This window comes from Canis aureus, chromosome 1, assembly GCF_053574225.1.
Source record: "Canis aureus isolate CA01 chromosome 1, VMU_Caureus_v.1.0, whole genome shotgun sequence".
Taxonomy (NCBI): domain Eukaryota; kingdom Metazoa; phylum Chordata; class Mammalia; order Carnivora; family Canidae; genus Canis; species Canis aureus.
Genome location: NC_135611.1, coordinates 106,462,297 through 106,481,429, shown reverse-complemented (window position 1 = coordinate 106,481,429; position 19,133 = coordinate 106,462,297). Strand labels below are relative to the sequence as shown.

General features: G+C 48.6%; 2 protein-coding genes and 1 long non-coding RNA gene across 4 annotated transcripts in view; 1 reads left to right on the top strand and 2 right to left on the bottom strand.

Moving 5' to 3' along the window:
• LOC144281130 (uncharacterized) overlaps positions 1-4,496 on the top strand; it is an 87,335-nt gene extending 82,839 nt beyond the window's left edge. The window contains exon 3 of the long non-coding RNA XR_013349577.1: positions 4,276-4,496. This is a non-coding gene — a long non-coding RNA (uncharacterized LOC144281130). The remainder of the gene's footprint in view (positions 1-4,275) is intronic.
• A 205-nt stretch (positions 4,497-4,701) lies between these two features.
• On the bottom strand, positions 4,702-10,727 carry LOC144281099 (kallikrein-8-like). 2 transcript variants are annotated; one of them, XM_077843858.1, is made up of 6 exons: positions 10,559-10,727; positions 10,128-10,205; positions 9,489-9,648; positions 9,073-9,332; positions 6,103-6,236; positions 4,702-4,906 (listed from the first exon to the last, which is right to left on the bottom strand). In XM_077843858.1, the coding sequence occupies exons 1-6, from the start codon at positions 10,710-10,712 to the stop codon at positions 4,751-4,753; spliced, it is 942 nt and encodes a 313-aa protein (XP_077699984.1). In that variant the 5' UTR covers positions 10,713-10,727; the 3' UTR covers positions 4,702-4,750. The 2 variants fall into 2 exon arrangements, with proteins under 2 accessions (XP_077699984.1, XP_077699991.1); XM_077843865.1 differs by having other exon boundaries at positions 10,128-10,227; positions 10,559-10,633.
• A 1,052-nt stretch (positions 10,728-11,779) lies between these two features.
• KLK9 (kallikrein related peptidase 9) lies at positions 11,780-17,657 on the bottom strand. Its single transcript, XM_077862046.1, has 5 exons — positions 17,300-17,657; positions 16,966-17,122; positions 14,505-14,770; positions 13,222-13,358; positions 11,780-12,484 (listed from the first exon to the last, which is right to left on the bottom strand). The coding sequence occupies exons 1-5, from the start codon at positions 17,340-17,342 to the stop codon at positions 12,332-12,334; spliced, it is 756 nt and encodes a 251-aa protein (XP_077718172.1). The 5' UTR covers positions 17,343-17,657; the 3' UTR covers positions 11,780-12,331.
• Positions 17,658-19,133: the final 1,476 nt, after the last annotated feature.

Sequence of the window (19,133 nt, the reverse complement as noted above, 5' to 3'; positions counted from 1 at the left end):
GATAAAATTATGAAAAGAAAGGGGATGTGCACATAATATTAGCTCCCTCACCCCATCATCCAGAATGACACAGCTTCCATTTCTTGTATACGTGCTGTGTGATGTGTCAGGCGTTTCTCAGAACTCATCTGTATTCTTCACATGAGTCTGAGTGAGGACTGTCTTCCCCATTATATAGATGAAGGTTATAAAATGGAGGTTTAAAAGAGGTTAGATTACTGGAGCAAAGTCATATAGCTAAGGAGTCGGAAGAGGCAGAATTCAGATGCTGAGTATTGCCCATGGTATCATGGTTATACAGATTCCCACTCTCAGAAGAAAAGTTTCCTGAGACCCTGTCACACACCCTTGAAGTCTCATATGGCTCAGAATGGACTTGGAACCCTATGGGTCTATTAATGATACACACCCCCACATTGGTGAGACCACCAAATCCCAGCCCTCCTGTTCTCTTTGGGTTATCAACAGCACCTGTTCTGAAGTCCCACACAGATACCCAGCCTCATACCTCCCTCGCCCTCAAACCTGCATCCTGAACCTTTGCTTGATGACTCATCCTCCAGCTCATGATCACACCTGAGAATTGGCATCTGGTTATCCTGCCAGCTGTGCCTTGCCCTGAGGGATCCTGGACACTGTGACCCTGGAACCTCCTGACTCAGCCCCTTGGGTTCTGAAGGCCCATTGTTTCTGACTTCCCACTTCTTCTGGGAAGCTCCTCTTTCATTTCACATAGTTCTGGTGAAAATGTCAATCATAGTTTTCCAAACCTTCCCATCTACACACCCAACCACTGGGATGGATGTATGACCCAGGCCAAGCCAACAAGAACTTTCTTTGCTTCCTTCCTAACAACAAGGATTGAGCCAAGGAGTGGGTTCAGTTCAAACTGAACTAATCAGAGTTCTTCCCTGGGAGTAATATTAAGATGCCAGGAGAATGGAGATCTTTGTTTCTGCTGTATTTGTTTAATTAGGTGTGTCAGTAGCTGCTATGTTCCCTCCATCTGAAAAAAATCCATCTATAGAGGCTAGAATGAGATCCACAGGAGATGGAAAGAAATTAAGCAGAGATGAGAAACAACTAACACACCCCAGAAAGAAAAACAGAGGCAGAGAGAAGTAAGCAAAGTGACAGAGAAAGTGTCACACACACACACACACACACACACACACACAGACTAAGAGCAAGAGCATGTGTGAGAGAGATGATTGGCTTAAGTCACCATTTCAACTACTTGAAACTCTGGTACCCGTGTCACATCCTCTGACATCATGAACCATCCCCATAGCTTTCCTAGCCACCTAAGCCAACCATTCACTCTTGTACATAAGTGCTCTTGTACATAAATTCTAACTGGGACTCCAGCATTGCTATCCAAAATCTCCCTAAGTGGATCTTTCCAGCTTTTGTCCATGCCTGGTGTTCCAATTTCCTCCCAAACTCCACAGTCCACCATCCTACTCATGAATTTCTGGTTGACCCTGGACAAGTCTCTTCCCCTCCTTGATCTCAGCCATGCCTCTCCTTAATACTATAAATCAATCTTCAAATGTTCTCTGGTTTTGTTTCATTAAGGACATATAAATATCACCTGGATATCAGGTGATATTAAGGAATTATTATCTCTGTAAGGTGTGATAATGTAAGGTGCTTATGTTTTAAAATAATCTATATTTTATAGCTGGAGTTGGCAAACTTTTCTCAAAAAGAGCCAAATAGTGTTTAGTTTAGGCTTTGCAGATCATGAGAGAAAATTGAGGACTTTATGTAGGTACTTATAACAAGAGGGAAAACTGGAAAATAAATTTCCAATTTTAATTGATGAAATCCAAAATATAGTAATAATCATTTGTTACCATTTTTTGTCATATAGGTCTATTAATGAGTAAAATGGAATTCTTTTTGAGGGATAATATTTTCTTAAATAGAGCTTGATGCTCCCTGTCATCAAATCAAGTAATAAAGTCTATTTTTAGCTCTTGAGAGCAATTGGCTTTAGTTTGCCATACCCTGTTTTATTTATTTTTTTATTTTTTGTTAAGATTTATTTATTCATGGGAGACACACACACACACAGAGAGAGAGAGAGAGAGAGAGAGAGAGAAAGAGGCAGACACACAGGCAGAGGGAGAAGCAGGCTCACCACAAGGAGCCCGATGAGCCCGATGCGGGACTCCATCCCCGACCCCAGGATCATGCCCTGAGCCAAAGGCAGACACTCAACCACTAAGCCACCCAGGCGTCCTGCCATACCCTGTTTTAGAAACATATAACAAAACATTTAAGAACAATATGATGGTCAGCATTCTTTTCAAAATATTCCGTCATTAGGGAAGTGTGTAGTATAGGTGAAAGCAATGATTTTGACTGAGTTGGATGGTGGTATACCAGCATTCCTATAGCATTTTACAAATGCTTAAAATTGTTCATAATAAAAAATTCTAAAGGATTCTTTATTTTTTTTAAATTTTTATTTATTTATGATACTCACAGAGAGAGAGAGAGAGAGGCAGAGACACAGGCAGAGGGAGAAGCAGGCTCCATGCACTGGGAGCCCGACTTGGCATTCGATCCCGGGTCTCCAGGATCGCGCCCTGGGCCAAAGGCAGGCGCTAAACCGCTGTGCCACCCAGGGATCCCAAGAATCTTTATTTTTTAAAAATATTTTATTTATTCATGAGAGACACAGAGTGAGAGGCAGAGATATAGGCAGAGGGAGAAGCGGGCTCCCTGTGGAGAGCCTAATGCAGGACTGGATCCCAGGACCCCAGGATCACAACCGGAGCCAAAGGCAGATGGTCAACCACTGAGCCACGTGGGTGCCCCTAAAATAATTCTTTAGACTGAGATGATCCTTGAGTATCACCTCCAGAAATGCATCCCTGGCTCCAGGAATTTACTGTCAGTCATGAAAGACTTCCTCAGGATTTCTTGTAATCTAGACTTTCACAGAGGAGGGAGGTTGATGCAAGCGAGAAGCATCCCACACACCCACAGGGTTGGTGGAGAACTGCCCCATCCAACCGCTGGGACCGAGAACCATCTCCTGTCGGAATGCCAACTATCCACTGATTGGATGGGACTGGTCACCTGACCAGAATGCAGCCAAACCATTGGCCACTCAGTAGCCTATCATATGGCTGGCTGAAGGAGGAAAGTTGACCTGGACCAATTGGATTCTCTTGCATGAGAATATAATCTGGGAAATTCTGGAACTGTGAAGCTGTTGGTGGTAGATGAAGGTGAAGTTCAGAGGTTGTGAAGTAAGAAGAGAGACTGGAGCAGTGCATGAGGGAGCCAACACTATGAAAATGCAGAAGCAAGGATGCCTGGGTGGCTGAGTCAATTAACCATCTACCTTTAGCTCAGGTCATGATCTCAGGGTCTTGGGATGAGCCCCACACATGGCTCCCTGCTCAGGAGGCAATCTGCTTGTTCCTCTCCCTCTGCCCTTCCCCCTACTTGTGTGTGCTCTTTCTCTCTCAGATAAATAAGTGAAATCTTTAAAAAGAAAAGAAAAGAAAAGAAAATTCAGCAGCATGAAGAAGAGAAAGCATCAGAGAGTCAAATAAATGAGTTAAAATGTTGGTAGCAAGAAAGGAATGAAACATAGGTGAAGAGAGATGAGATAGAGGGGAGCCAGTGCCCATCCTGTTGCAATTTATAATAACCACCTCCTCCACACACATCTTTCCCAAGACAACTTACATTGAGCCTCTACTCTAATGAAAACTCCCCCAAATCTCTTTTCCTGTGCACTTAAGTATGGACACCTGCAATGAAGTGACTCATTTCCTTCTACCACAGCAGAAAAGCTCTAAGCTGTGAGAAAGATCTGTTTCTCCCAAGGAAAAAGAATCTGTCTCTAAGAGTTTTGGGGGCTGTCAATGTTCTATTTCTTCATCTGGGTGGTGGTTCCATGGGTGCATGTTTAAGCTGTTCAAGTATTTCCTGCACCCTACTTTACATATCTTATAGTGGGGGAGGGGAACTCTCCTCTCAAAGCTTAGGAACACTTTAGCTAGGATGCCTGGCTGGCTCAGTGGTTGAGCATCTACCTTCGGCTCAGGGCGTGATCTTGAGGTCCTGGGTTCGAGTCTTGTATCAGGCTCCCTGCAGAGAGCCTGCTTCTCCCTCTGCCTATGTCTCTGCCTCTGTGTGTGTATGTTTGTTTCTCATGAATAAATAAACGAAGTCTTAAAAAAAAAAAAAGAAATGTTTGAGCTGCTCAGAAAAATTAAACAGAAGTTCTTTCAAATCTGTCTTTTGCAGGCCAGCCCATTGGATATTTGGAAATCCTTGTGCGGGGCACCCAGGTGGCTCAGCGGTTTAGCGCCTGCCTTCAACCCAGGGTGTGATCCTGGAGATCCGGGATCGAGTTCCCACGTCGGGCTCCCTGCATGGGGCCTGCTTCTCCCTCTGCCTGTATCTTTGCCCCTCTCTCTCTGTGTGTGTCTCTCATGAATAAATAAATATTATTTTAAAAAAGGAAATCCTTGTGCGTCTTCTCCCTTGAAATTAACCTCCCATTCCTCCCAGCCCTTCCAGAAAAAAAGGGGGTCACTCCAAGCAGCGGTGATAGCCAGAGTGGCCATGGGAGTCCTAGTCTCTATAGACCCCATCAAACCTCCCAGAAAGGTGCAGACCCCAGTCCTTCCATCCCTCCCAGCAGGGCCAAAATACAGACAGGCAAGGAGCCAGGCTAAGTTGTGAGTTTATTGAAGGGGGTCCAAAGCTTGTCCTAGCATCAACCCCTGCCTCCTATGGTCTTCTTGATCCAGTCCAAGTAGCGGCAAATGTTGGTGTAGACACCAGGTCTCTCAGGCCGCCCACAGGGGTCTGATCCCCAGGATGTGATGCCCTGCAGAACACCACCACACACCAGCGGACCCCCGGAATCTCCCTGGATGGGGAGAGTAGAATACTTTCACCTAAGATGCCTGGTGATACCAGTAGTTAGTATTAGTTCTATAGCATGTTGTTTCCCTCTAACCAATAGGGATAAGAGCATTGTACCCTAGGGCCAGTGGCGAGAGAGAGGGATTGGGCTTCATGTACTGGGACACAGACCAGATGTCCTAGGGAAATGAATGAAATCCTGACCAAGGAGAGAAGAGAATGGTGTCTCAAAGGTCCAATCCAGAAAGAAGACAGTGAGGATTACATGGAGGGAAGTGAGCTGTTGTTCCTTTCCTAGCTAATGGTGAAAAGATCTTTGAATCCAGTTACTAAATATATGAGGAAGAAGCAGAGTTCCTGTGGACATGCACACACACACACACACACACACACATGCACGCAAGGGACAATGGCAGGAGTCTTTTGGGAAGATATCATTGTCTCTATGAAACAGGAACCATCCCAAGAGATTAGATTTCATGGGACAACACTGATAGAGATGACTTCACTCCTAGCCAATGGGGAAGAAAGCATTGAAGCATTGTCTTCAGGGACCAATCATTAGCAAAGCAGGTAGGGCTTCCATGAGGAGGGGAAAAGCCGGGGGAACCCTGAGGACCCAAATTGCAGTCAATAAGAAAGAGGATGTTATATCTATGGCAAATCCCAAGATTTGTCATCTTGGGTATGGGGAGCTCATCAAAGGACCATTAAAGTCAATGGTGCCATTTCCTGGCCAGTTGGCAAGAGAGCATTACTCCCCAAGGGACCAATCATAGGAGAAGGCAGCTGTACTAGGGAACCCAGTCAGGTCCCAAAGAAAAGTGGTTGACTACCTGGTCAGTGATAGAATCAGCACAAATTCCCGAACTAGTGCTGAGGAGGGGAGCAGGGAGCTTGCGTACCCTCAGAGTCTCTCCCTCATGGATATCTCCTTTTACCCCCTTACCCTTGCCCCTCTATGCACCCCATCCTGAAGACAAGGGTTCCCAGGAAAATGATAGCAACAATTCAACGTTCCTGATCCCTGTGCAGTGTGACCTGTAGGGAGAGTGTGACCTTCTCTGAACATGCTTTCCACTCTAGAGATAGGGGTAACCTCTCTGGATACTAACTTTTTGAGGTCACACTGCTGCCAAATCTTGAGCCGCTATGGAGAGTGAGGGACAAGAGAAGAAGGGAATTTTAGAAGTCACTCACCTGGCATGAGTCGGCCCCATTGCTGTCGCCTGCACAAATCATACCATCTGTAACTTCCCCAGGGTAGACATCCTTACACTTCTTCTGGGGAAAGATTTCTACTTCTGCACAGTTGAGGGTGTCAGGAAAATTCTCTGAGGGGGAAGAGGTTGTAAGTTCCCAGAGAGAGCAACCATTTTCCCCTCAGTCCCTTCCTGTCTGGATATACCCTCCCTTCTGTGCATCTATGGCTGCACAAAAGAGTTTGCTGACACATTTCACAGGACACATCACTTCTCACCACATTGAAAAAAAGCCATGGCCCCTGCTGTTTCCTTTCCAACATCTAGAGAAGTGCTGTTGGACTCTCTACCTTGTTTCTTGCCCAGTCATTTTCAAATTAAGGATCAGGTGACTGGAAGATGTGGAGGTGTCCCTTTGTGACTCCTCTGATCCTGTCTCTCCAATCTTCCCAACCCCAGACCACCAGGTCCCCAATTTCAGCTAAATCCTACTTCTCCCAAAAGTCACCGCATCTTAGACATCTTAGACACCACCATCTTAGAAACCTTCCCTGACCATTCTAATGAAGATATCATGCCTCCATCACTCCTTATCCTCTTATTCTCCATGATATTTCATTATAGCACTTACCCTTACCTAATAATTCATTTTATATGTGTTTATTTATTGTCTACTTTCCCCACCTAGCATGCAACTCCAGAGGACAGAGACTTCACAGTACAGCAGCTGGGGCATACCAGATGCTCACAAATAAATATTGAATTAATTACTAAAACCAGAATTTATCATGTAATGTACACCACAGTGAATAAAGTCAGTTATATTGTTACAACTTTGTATGGTGACAGATGGTAACAAGACTTATTGTGGTGATCAGTTTGCAGTGTATGCATATTGGACAAATGTCTGATCATTATATTTACACACAAAACTAAGAGAATGTTGTGGCCAATTATACTTCAATAAAAAAGAAAGAAAATGGAATTAATCTTTCTTATTAACCTTTGAGCAATAGACTTGAGGGGAAAAAACTTCTATCTGGCACCTCTGTGTACCAGAAGCTGTATACGCACAATCTCATTGATTGTGAGAAGTCTGAACTCACAATAGCTATTTGAAAGAGAGTTACAGGGACACCTGGGTGTCTCAGTTCCTTAAACATCTGACTGTTGATTTGGGCTCAGGTCGTGGTTTCGGGTCATGGGATCGAGCCCCAAGTGGGTCTCTGAGCTGAGTGTGGAGCCTGCTCGAGATTCTCTCTCTCCCTCTCCCTTTGCCCCTCCTCTTGCTCTCTCTATCTCTATTTCTCAGATAAACATGTAAATCTTTTTATAAAAAAGAAAGAAGGATATGTTCATTCATTCCATCATTCATGCATCCATGCATTCATTCCACAAATGTTCATCAAATACCTACAGTATACCAGGAACCATCCTGAGCCCTTATGGAGCTTAAAAATCTATTACCTATTACCTAAAATCTATTATCTAATCTTAAAAATCTATCATTTTGCAGATAAGGAAAATGAGGCCAAGAGATGCGAAGGGACTTGCACAGAGGAGAGGGCAGAGCCATGGTTTGAACTGACCAGACTGAATCATGAGCAGGTGGATTTCCACTGCATGCTATTGTCCCCTTAGAAGTAGGAGTCAGACAGATAAGGGTCTGAATCCTCCTTTGCTTGGAAAATCCTGGATTTATTGGTAAATCACGTCTCTCTCTGAGCTGAGCCTCAATTCTCTCACTGTGAACTAAGGTGAGGGGGTGCCTAGACTCTAAAGTCCCAAAAGGGGGACTTCAATGGAGGTCCAGATTGAGGAGGGAGCTGGAGACCTACACTGAGGGTCTTGGGGGAGGAAGCGACTGGATGACTTCTGGTGTGAAGGAAGAGAGTCCCTGGCACCAGGAATCATGGTTCAAGAGGGAGAAGATGCTTAGGAACGTATTTTCTGGGGCCACTTGGAGCCTATATATCCTAAGTCTGTTAAGAAGATTATAGGAAATCCTGTACAACGAAAGATCTCATAACATGGTGCTCTCCATGGGGCACCTGGGTGGCTCAGTCCATTAAGCGTCTGCCTTTGGCTCAGGTCATGATCCCAGGGTCCTGTAATCGAGGCTCAAGTCAGGCTCCCTGCTCAGCAGGGAGTTTGCTTCTCTCTCCCTCTGGCCCTGCCCACCTCATGCTCTCCCTCTCACGCTCTTAAATAAATAAATAAATAAATAAATAAATAAATAAATAAATAAAATCTTAAAGCAGCAAAACAAAACAGTGTTCTCCACCGTGAAGGAGCCATGCATCCTTTTCTCTCTCTCTCCCTTCCTCTCTCTCTCTCTCTGTCTCTCTCTTTCTTTTTAAGCTGGGTGTGGAGCCCAACATGTGGCCTGAACTCACGACCCTGAGATCAAGACCCTGCGATCAAAACCTGAACTGAGATCAAGAGTTGGATACTGGGATCCCTGGGTGGCGCAGCGGTTTGGCGCCTGCCTTTGGCCCGGGGCGCGGTCCTGGAGACCCGGGATCGAATCCCACGTCGGGTTCCCGGTGCATGGAGCCTGCTTCTCCCTCTGTCTGTGTCTCTGCCTCTCTCTCTCTCTCTCTCTCTCTGTGACTATCATGGGTGAATTAAAGTTAAAAAGAGTTAAAAAAAAAACAAACTTAAAAAAAAAAAAAAAGAGTTGGATACTCAACCGATGGAGCCACCAGGTGCCCCAAAGTAGCATGCATTCTTTCATCCACTCATTTAGCCATCCTTTTTTTGGGAAACTGGTTTAACAATCTGCTATTTTGCTTTCTATCTCCCACCACTCCTGTTAATATTCTGGCCTTCAGATTTTCCAATATGGGCCACCTGTGAATCTCAATTTCACAATCACTGTCCTTTCTCTATCTTCTTCTGAAGGCAAAGCTTTGCCAATGGCTTGAGGTCCACTGGGCCAGCCAGCTCCTCCTCTCCGTCCTACTACCTCGGGGGCTGGTGACGGTGCCCCAGCCTGAGATGGTGCACTTCTGGCCAACTTCAGGGCAGTGATCCGCCAGGTTGATGGGCTTCACTTGGGGCCCCAGGGATGCCCGACCACGTAGTCGGATGAGCATGAGATCATGACTGTGGTCCTCATTGCTCCTGTTGTAGCAGGGGTGTGGGATGGACTGAGCCACAGCCATTTCTTGCTCTGAACTGTCTTTATTCTTCAGGCTGTGATCCCCCAGGCGTACTGTGTACTTCCTGCAATGGTGGAGAGTAGTTTGGGATCCAGGCAGGAGTCTGGGACCCCAGTCCCCACCTCCCTCAGCCCTCTTCTTTCAGAGGGTCAATCTTTAGCTCTCTCCTTTCCCCCTATCCCCAGGCCCCAGTCCACCTCTGCCTCAGACATCCACTCACCTTTTTTTACAGTGGGCTGCTGTGAGGACCCAGTTGTCTTCAATGAGGACCCCCCCACAGAGCAGCCGGACGCCCTGGAACAAAGCTGTCTGCCAAGGCTGCGAATGGGCCTCACACTCCTGGCCGCCGAGCACCTTGGACTCCTGTGCCCTCAAGTGTCCTGCAGCAGGAGGGAGAGGGTTTGGATTGCCACCCCCTGGGGCAGTGCAGAGGCCAGGAAGACCCACTGTGGGTTCAGACACACAGCCTGCCTCCGCACATCTCCATACTGGGATTGTGAGGCTCCCAGCTTGCACAGGCTGCCACACAGGTGCACACATATCCGCTCATTGAAGCCTGTGAGTCACACAGAGTCACACACCCGAGCATGCTTCCACATGCTCCCACATGCATCCACATGCTCTGTATACTGTGCATATCAGCACCCCTCAGCAAGCAGCCCTGCCGCCTTGGTGTGCTCGTGCAATATGCAGCATAACCTGACACACTCCTACCGACTGCCATGTGTGCATGCCTCCATCCACCCCCAGTAAAGTCCAAAGAAGTTCTCACATGTGTTTGCATGTTTCATATCCCCCCGCATGCCATCACAAGCACCTGACACAGCATTCCCGCAGGCTCCTGCCAGGCCCCCCTTACCTGCCCAGGCTTCCAACAGCAAGAGCAGGAACATCCAGGTCCAGACTACAGCAGGTGGGGGATGTCCCATGGTGGGGTCTGGGAGAGGGAGAAGGCAGGGCTGAGAAATGAAAAGGGAGGAGCCCTAAGTCCTAGGAGAAACTTGAAGGAAGGGAACAGAGCATCTGGAGCCATTCTTCTGGGTCCTGCAGGAGGAAGGACCTGGGAAACCAGCTTCTTAGGTCTGAGGAGGAAAGGGAGCACAACCCAGATTTCTCAGTCTGAGGAGAGGAGGTGGGGACTGGATTCCTACATTCGCAGGAATGGGAGAATTAGGGTACCAGATTCCTGGGGATCTGAAGGAAGAGGGAACTGGGAGTTGAGATTCCTAAGTTTTGGGGAAGAGGGGCCCGGGAGCCAGATGCCTGTATCTGAGAACTTTGGCATCTCACCTTGCAGAATCCGGGGGGCGGGGTCACCGACTGATTCAGACCCAGAAGAAGAGGCCCCAGTGCTGCAGCTCTGCCTGCCTGGTACTAGGTTCTGGACGCTTTTAACTGGGAATCCCCGCCTCCCGCTCCGCCTCCTTTGGTGCCGGCAGAGCATCTGGGAACTGGAGCCCTGTGCATGAGTGAGGAGGGCCTGAGGAGCTGAGGGAAATCTTGAGGGAGGAGTGGTTGGGACCTGGAACTCCTCATGCTTGGGTCTGAAACAGAAAGAGCCAGGCTCCAGACAACTGGCTCCGAGGAAAAAGAGGGCTAAGGACCTGGACTCAGGATCCAGGGATGGTAGGGATTGAGGGGTCTGAACTCCCGGGTTTGTGGGAGAAGGAAACTGGAACCCCGAATCCTGGATGAGACTGGAGGGGGCTGGGGACCTGGACTCTAGGTCTGGAGGAAGGGTCTGGGATTCTAGACTGTAAGTCTGAGGGAAGAGGGACTGGGGGCCCAGACCTGAATTGAGGGAAGGGAGGTTAAAGTCTGGACTCCTGGACCTGGGAGGGGAAGGAATGAGGTTCTGGACTCCTGAGTCTGACCGCATAGGGGGCTAGGGATCCGCACTTCTGGGTCTGAGAGGGGAGGGGGAACGGGCCTGAAGTTTTGGCCTGGATTCTTAAGCCTTTTTAGGAGTGGCTGGAGCCTGGGTTCTTGTGGGAGCAGGGGGCTGCTGCCACTAACTGGGAATGGAAGAAAGGTGAGTCTTCCGAGGGCGGATCGGGCCCGCCCGCTGCCCCCTGAGAGGCCTGGGATCTGGGAAGGCAGGTTTGGGAGGCACCGTGACCTGATTTCCCCTTTCCCTGGGGGCAACGGGACCAGCCCAAGCAGAACCCAGCGGCCTTGCTGCAATAGGACTGATGGAGGGATCCCTGGGTGGCGCAGCGGTTTGGCGCCTGCCTTTGGCCTAGGGCGCGATCCTGGAGACCCGGGATCAAATCCCACATCGGGCTCCCGGTGCCTGGAGCCTGCTTCTCCCTCTGCCTATGTCTCTGCCTCTCTCTCTGTGTGACTATCATAAATAAATAATAATAAAAAAAAAAAAAAGGACTGATGGAGACAGACTTTAGGCAGGACCCAGGAGGGGTTTAAGGGAAATTCCCGTCCGGTGGCGGTTTCCTGTCTGCCCCACCGCCGCCCACGCGTGGCCCTTCCTTCACCCCACAACACAGGCAGAAGGAAAGCGCGGCTCCGCTCGTTTATTGTAAAATCATTCATTGAATCTAAATGAATTGAGACCCTTCTCCAGCTTGTCTCAGTCGGGTCCCCGCCAGGATTCAAACACCCAGGGGCGCGGGCACGAGGTGGGGAGCCCGACGGCGCATCGGTGGCTCACATGGCAAGCTGCAGCGCCCCTGATGTCATGGGGGTGAGATTTCCCATGAGGGGGCGTGGCCACGGGGGTGGGGCCCGGAGGGGAAGCCTCATTGGGCGAAGTTCCGAGGGGCGGGACTGTCTGCTGGAGAGGCTCCTGGAGCGGAGCTGCAGGTGAAGCTGTTCGGCTGGGATGGTACCAGCTGCGATGACGTCACAGAGGCGGGGCTACAGGGGCGAGGAGGTGTCTCCCCGCTGCTTTCCCACCCGGAGGGCCCTCAGGGCGCGGAGCCTGAATATTCAGAGCGCGTCTCCGGGCCGCTGAGGCCACGCGCCAAGACCTCTGAGGCCGGAGCCCCGCAGTACCCCGCTACCCTGCGCCCGCCCTCCTCTCTTGGTCGCCCAAGGCACGAGGGCTCAGTTGTCCTCCATGGTCTTTCGGATCCAGTCCACGTAGTGGCACACGCTGGTATACACGGCTGGGCGCCGGGGTCTGGAGCAGGGCTCGGCACCCCCAGACACCACACCAGCCAGGGTCCCGTTGCAAACCAGGGGGCCCCCAGAGTCACCCTGTGCGCAGCAGAAGAGCAAAGAAACTATTAAACAAGTGTACTCGTGATATGACACTGGCCACTTCCTCCCCGGAAGCGCCCAGTTTCCTCCTCTCCAGACACTTTGGCGTCCAGGTAGTCAGTCCCTCCTCCCTCAGACCCAGGAGTAAGAGCTCACAGCCCTCACCTCACCCCTGCACTTAGCACTCTGGGATCCTAGTCCCCTCTTCCCCCAGGATTTATTTATTTATTTGTTTGTTTATTTGTTTATTTATTTATATTTTTTTTTACATTTTGACCCAACGTTTATTGTCCTTTTACAACATGTCATTTTTGGTTTAGAAACTGCTTGTGATTAGTTTTCCAACATTAACACAAAAGCATGTAAAATAAAATCAACCTACTCTCTATATAAACACTCAGCAACTGTGGCCCTTCGTCCTACTGCCCAGGTTGGGTAGAGGGAAGAAGGGAGGGCTTGGGCAGCACTGAGTGAAGTTCAGATGCTTTATTGTGTTCCCCCAGGATTTAATGTCTGTACTCCCAGTCTTCTCCTCCTTTAGAACCTAGAGTCTGGGCCTCCAGTACCCTTTAAATTCAGGAATCTGACTGAGGCCCCATCCTTTCCCAGAACCTAAGTGTCCCAGGTCCCTCCTTGCTTTCATCCAGGAATCCTGGGTCCTCAATTCCTTAATTCCCTAGGACCCAGGAATCCAGCAGGATACCCATTCCCCCCCTCCCCAGAGTAGGTCTCACCTGGCAGGAGCCTCGGCCCCCCTCCCAGAGGCCGGCACAGAGCATCCCATCCGAGATGTGGCCTGGATAAGCCCGATGGCAGAGTTTGTGTTCCAGGATGCTGATGTTGGCACACTGTAGCGTGAGTGGGTACTGCACTGTTGGCAAAAGGGGCCCACCCATAGAGGATCAACAGCTGTGCCCATCACACTCAGCAGCCCCTCCACCCAGACCCTTCCCTAAGAAGGACCCACGGAGACACAGCAGAAGACTCTCAAAGATAGAAACGAGAGACAGTGACAAAGAGAATTATAGGGTGAAAGAGAAATAGATGTTTGAGGAGGGAGAGAGACCCACAGAGAGAGAGAGAGAAACAGAAATAGAGCCCATGACAGGAGATAGACCCCTTAAGAGGAAAGAGATTCTTACGTGCAGGAATGAAGAGAGAGGAACAGGCCCAGATATGCCAAGGGAGAAGGCAATGAGAAAGGGAGGAGGCATTTGTGGTCATTGACAGAGACAGAGATAAAGACTTAAGAGATAGTAGCTACAGACAGGGAGACACAGCATGTATAATATAGATATGGATATAGATATGCATATGCCCACTTATATAATCTAGGGGCACAGATTCAGATGGGCTTGACAGGCAAATAGAAGTGGGTGGAAGGGACCTGTGCAGACACAGCAGCCAGTGGGGGGGGGCACTGTAGGGGCCCAGAGAACCCATGTCTGAGCTGAAGGCAGCAGCCTTCACTGATCCTGCCCAATGGTAGCTATTTGGGGAATGTGGCTCTGGCGTTGCCAGTTCTTTTTCCCAGCAAACTAAGAAATTTGGCTTTTCTGTAAAATCTCCCAAGCTCAGACTATTTTTTCAAGGCGTTTTGAAAATGAAGACGGATGTGGGAGGCTAAATATGGCTAATGGGTTGCTGATTTGTGACTCTGAGAGAGAGGCCCCATTTCAACTCCATGATGTGTATATTTTCATATTTAAACATCTCTGAAATCAGGGAGTGTCTTCCAGCAAATGGTGTCATACAAGGATTAATGGGAACTTTTTCCCCCTGTTCTTATTGGTTGTAAATAATGATGCATCTTAAAATTTATAGCATCTTCATTTTTTCTCTTTCTATCATCTATCTATCTATCTATCTATCTATCTATCTATCTATCTATATCTATCTATCATCTATCATTTATTTATCTATTTACCTCAGAGATGAAAAGGCAGAGACAGAGAAATGGGGGGATTCAGACTCTCAGCCTGAGACACAAGGGATTGAGTTGTGGACAAGGCTGTACCCTTAGGACTGGACACGGCCCCCCAGCCTGAGATGAGACATTGGGTGCCTGGGGAGACGCAGGTCTGGCTGAGGTTGAGGGGCTGCACAGCAGGTCCCAGGTATGCCTTCCTGGGCAGACGGATCAGCATGATGTCATCACTATGGTCATGAGCCCTGAGATCCTTGTTGAACCCAGGGTGGGGGAAGAAATCCGTGGCCCGGAACAGTTGCTCTGGACCCTCCCATTGCCAGAGGTGGTGCTCCCCGAGGCGGACCCACAGATACCTGTTGGGACAGGCTTCAGAGGTCAATCAGGCTGTCCAACAAGGTGATACGTGCTTCAGAGGCCACACACTGTCTCTGGGCCCCCATCATTTCTGTATGACCCAGAGTGCTGTGTGATTTTAAGCAAGGCACACATCCTCTCTGGGCCCCAGTTTCTCACTCCTTCCATTTGTCTGCCTCTACCTTTGTAGCTCTCCCCTAAAAGCTTACACCCCTTCCTAGTCCCATACCAAGTAAGCCACCTTCCTTCCTGCCCCACCTGGAGCCTTGGTGGTGACCTAGGTCCCCTGGAACTGTGTAGGCACACAGGAGCTCCACCCACCACACAACAACAGCCCCACCCCTGTCCCCACAGGTCTGGTGGCTTCTGTGGGGAGTGGCTCTGTGTGTGGGGTGTGTGTGTGTGTGTGTGTGTGTGTGTATGCATGGAGGGGGATGGGAAATGGAAAATCCTCAAGGTGGGGGTCATCCATGGCCTCAGGCTTTTCTTATCAGCCTATCCCTCACCCTCAGTGCATGTCTTCCTGAGGCCTGACCTCAATCTTTCAGTCTATTTGTTCTGCTCTGGGTCCCTGCCCTGGACAGCTGCAGACTCTCTGGGGGGTGTACATGCCCATGCCTTGGTCTCTAACCTCTGATCTTAGGGACCAGGATTATGACTGCAAATTCAGGATTTGAGGAGTATGAGACGTTACTTCCATCTCTGTCACCTCATTGCCTGGACTCTGTGTCTGGAAAACCAGTCTCCCCTAACTCAACTCATCCCCAAGCCTGAATCTTTTCTACTTCCACATCTCTGCTTCTCTCCTTAGCCTTTGGGGCTGAGATCTGAACATCGTTCTCCTGAGCCGAAAGAGGCATTATCATGGAGCAGTGCATGATGGGAAATTCCCACACAGCATTGTGTACTTCATTCAGCACCTGTACTTCATTCCTGGAGGGAAGAATATCAGAACAGGATGGACTGCCCCTTTCTTGAGGTAATATAGAAAGGATTTCTGCATCAGCTAGATTCTAATATTCTATTAGAATGTTCAGTATCTAAGATTCTAGAAATCTAAGATACTAACACTCTAGGAACCCACGATTCTAGAATTCTATGTTCTAGAATGTCATGAAACCAATATTCTAACATTCTAGATTTCTCTAGATCAAAGGTCTGGGGTTTTAAAATTATCTGAATGAGACAAGGATTTAAAGAGCCTAGAATTCAAGTATTCTGGGACTATAAAATGAATTTCATCAATCTATAATTCTATAATTTTATGATTTTAGAAATTTAAGAATCTAGGGTTCAAATAATTTGAGGCTCCAGAACTCTCTCAAAATTCTCTCAATTAAAACTTTGGGTATTTTAAGAGTCTGGAATGATAGCATTCTAGACTAGGATGTTTAATTCACCAGATTCTAGACTTTTATGAATCTAAGCTTTTAGAATTCTATTGATGTAAGATTCTAGAATTCTGCAAGTCACAGTATTCTAGGATACTGTGAATCAAAGATTCTAGGACCATGAGCTTTTATAGTCAATGAACCTAGCTAGAATATTGAATCTGGGGTTGTGCTATCCCATACGACTGAGCCCTTGAAATGTGACTAGTCCAAGTTGAGACATGTCATTTTGTGTAAAATGCATATCTAATTTCAAAAGTGTAGTATTTTTAAGAAGACTAAACTATACCATTCATAAGTATTGAAAAATGCATTGGATATTGATACACTATTTTGACCATGTCAAGTTAAGTCTATTATTAAAATTAACGTTAATCATTTCTTTTTCACTATTTGTAATATGTCTACTAGGAAATCTAAGCCTAGCTATGTGGCTGGAGTTACATACCCACATACAGCCACAGGGCAGTGCTGCGCTAGACTCCTCAGATTCTACCAGAACCTGAGTCTCCGATTCTAGAATTCACTGAAACTAATGTAAAATCTCATGGATCTGAGATTTTAGGAGTCCATGACTCTGGATTTTTCTGGGTCATAGGCTTTTAAGAGCTTTTAATTGTAGATCCTAATAGATTATTCAGGACCCTAGAATTTGGAGAGTCAACTCTAATTCTAATAGTAGAACTTTTGGGAACAAAAATGAAGGCTAAATCCTTCCCAACTGCAGCTCCCTCCCTCCTCTACCAAAAGCCCCTCAGCCCCCTCACCTCCAGCCCCGCCCCAGTGGTGCCCCGGTCACTTACGGCTTGTGGCAGTGGGCAGCTGTGAGCAGCCAGCGGTCACTGATGAGGGAAGCCCCACAGAAGAGACGGGTGAGGTAGAAGAGCCCGGCCTGCCAGGGCTGCGAGTTGGGGCGGCATTCCTCAGCCCCAATGGCTCGGGTGTCTGCCCAGCCATGCCCTGGGGTTGGGTGGAGGCAGAGGGGTCAATGGTGAGCACGATGGGAGGGCTGGGGGAGAGGTACTGAGATGCCTAGTAAGAAGGAGTGGAAGCCTGCAAGCTTCCTTCAAGGGCAAGCTGCCTGGTGGGCCTCCTGGGACCATGGAGGCGCAGCAGGATGGACTACAGGAGCCTCACCTGCCAGGAGAGAAAGCAGAGCACAGAAGAATCCCAGCCTCATGGCCTTGGGGTGCCTGGGTCTTGAGCATACGTTCAGGCGAGCAGTCCCTCTTGAAGGTAAGCCATGCCAGCTCCTTCCTCCTCTCTGGGGCCGCCCCTGTGATTAATCTGGGTTGGGAAATGTCCCAGGGGGAGGGGGAAGCCCTGGGGCCTTGACTGGGGGCCTTGAGAATGGAGGCATGCAGGGGGACCCCCCTGCAGGATGAGCTGGTGGCCTGCTGGGCAAGGTTTGGGCTGAATGGGGAGGAGCCCTAGGATGTGGAGTATTCCTGGGATCTCCAGAGAAGGGAACCCTCATTCCCAGGATCTTGGGAGGCAGGACCTGGATACAGGATATTCTGTGGTCTGGAGGAGGAAGAGAGAGAGAAAAATGATCCCTGAGGCTGGGTCCTGAGGTGGAAGCAAATTTATCTTGAATGAAGTTGTGGTGAGCTGGGACCAGGGTCCCAGGCAGGCTAGAGGGAGATGCAGGAGGACTCCCCAGAAAGCAGGTGAGGGTTGGGAGAAAGAACAGAGACTCAGTAGAAATAAGGCAGGCAGGATGAGGCAAGGCAGAGAGAGAGAGAAAATTTAAAAAGAGAGGACAGAGATACAGAAGGATCCAGGGTGAGAGAAGGAAAGAGAGAGACAGACTGAGCAAGGCAGAGACCACAAAGGGCCATACACGTGCACACACCCTACAGAGCCCTCCTTGCTCTGGGCATCTGGGCCCCTTCTCGCAGGGACAAAGGCTTCTCCTAGAAGATTGAGGAAATATGGTCCCAACTGGATTAACTCACTCTCATCATAAACTACCCTACCCCCATCTTCATATTCCTACCACCTAAGACCCACATGCCCAACCTGCCTGGAACGAAACACTTTGCTTTTCTCTTAATACCACCAGATCTTGGCTAAGTCCTGAGAACGTTGCCCATTTTTTCATCTCCCCCCTCCCACTATCCTTCCTACCTGCCTCTCTCCCTATCTTTCCTCCTTATCAGGTGGGCAGCCCCTGCAGGGCCAAACCCCAAGTCTGATTCATCTCTGTGTCCCCAGAATCATCTATTCAGGGCTGAGCTCTTGGGAGGCCTCAGGAAATGTTAATTAAATGAATGAATGCCTTTCTCCATAGTCTTCTTTTCCTGGTAAACTCCTACTCATCCTTCAAGAGTCAACCTAAATGTCCCCCACCCCCAAGTCTTCTCTGATTTCTTTTTCTTTTTTAAGATTTTATTTATTTATGAGAGAGAGAGAGAGAGAGAGAGAGGCAGAGACACAGGCAGAGGGAGAAGCAGAAGCAGGTTCCATGCAGGGAGCCCAACATGGGACTCGATCCTGGGTCTCCAGGATCACGCCCTGGGCTGAAGGCAGACGCCAAACCGCTGAGCCACCCAGGCTGCCCGTCTTCTCTGATTTCTTAAGGAACAGTACATCTTTTCTTCCCTGAGCTCTCGCAGACTCCCCCACTTTCTGTTGTAGTAAGCCTGATTATCACTCTGGATCTGGGCTCCCCTTGGATGCATCACTTGGTGTAGTGGTTTAGAGCATAGATTCTGGAACTGGACCACCTAGATCCAAATCTCAATGCTGGCAATTTTTAGGTGTGTTACCTTGGGCGAGTCACTGCACTTCTCTCAGTTGGCCCATCTATTAAGTAATAATAATCCAGGTTGAGGGGTGATTGAGTGAATTAGCCCATGTGAAGCACTTAAAACAGCGCCTGGCACATGGTAAGCATTCAACAAATGTAATAAGTCTCCATCTCCTATAGAGTCCTGCACTGCTCCCATTATAATACACATCACTCGTG

Bases quoted from the DNA above. Each gene is read 5' to 3' on its own strand.
- LOC144281099 (XM_077843858.1), bottom strand. From the start codon at position 10,712: ATGCTCTGCCGGCACCAAAGGAGGCGGAGCGGGAGGCGGGGATTCCCA. The intron at 6,237-9,072 runs GTAGTAGGACGG...CTTCCCCCTCAG, and splicing joins CACCGTCACCAGCCCCCGAG to AGAATTTTCCTGACACCCTC. The intron at 4,907-6,102 runs GTGAGTGACTTC...CTCCCCATCCAG, and splicing joins ATGGGGCCGACTCATGCCAG to GGAGATTCCGGGGGTCCGCT.
- KLK9 (XM_077862046.1), bottom strand. From the start codon at position 17,342: ATGAGGCTGGGATTCTTCTGTGCTCTGCTTTCTCTCCTGGCAG. The intron at 17,123-17,299 runs GTGAGGCTCCTG...ACCCAACCCCAG, and splicing joins TCTGCTTTCTCTCCTGGCAG to GGCATGGCTGGGCAGACACC. The intron at 12,485-13,221 runs GTGAGACCTACT...TGCTGCGCACAG, and splicing joins GGGGCCGAGGCTCCTGCCAG to GGTGACTCTGGGGGCCCCCT.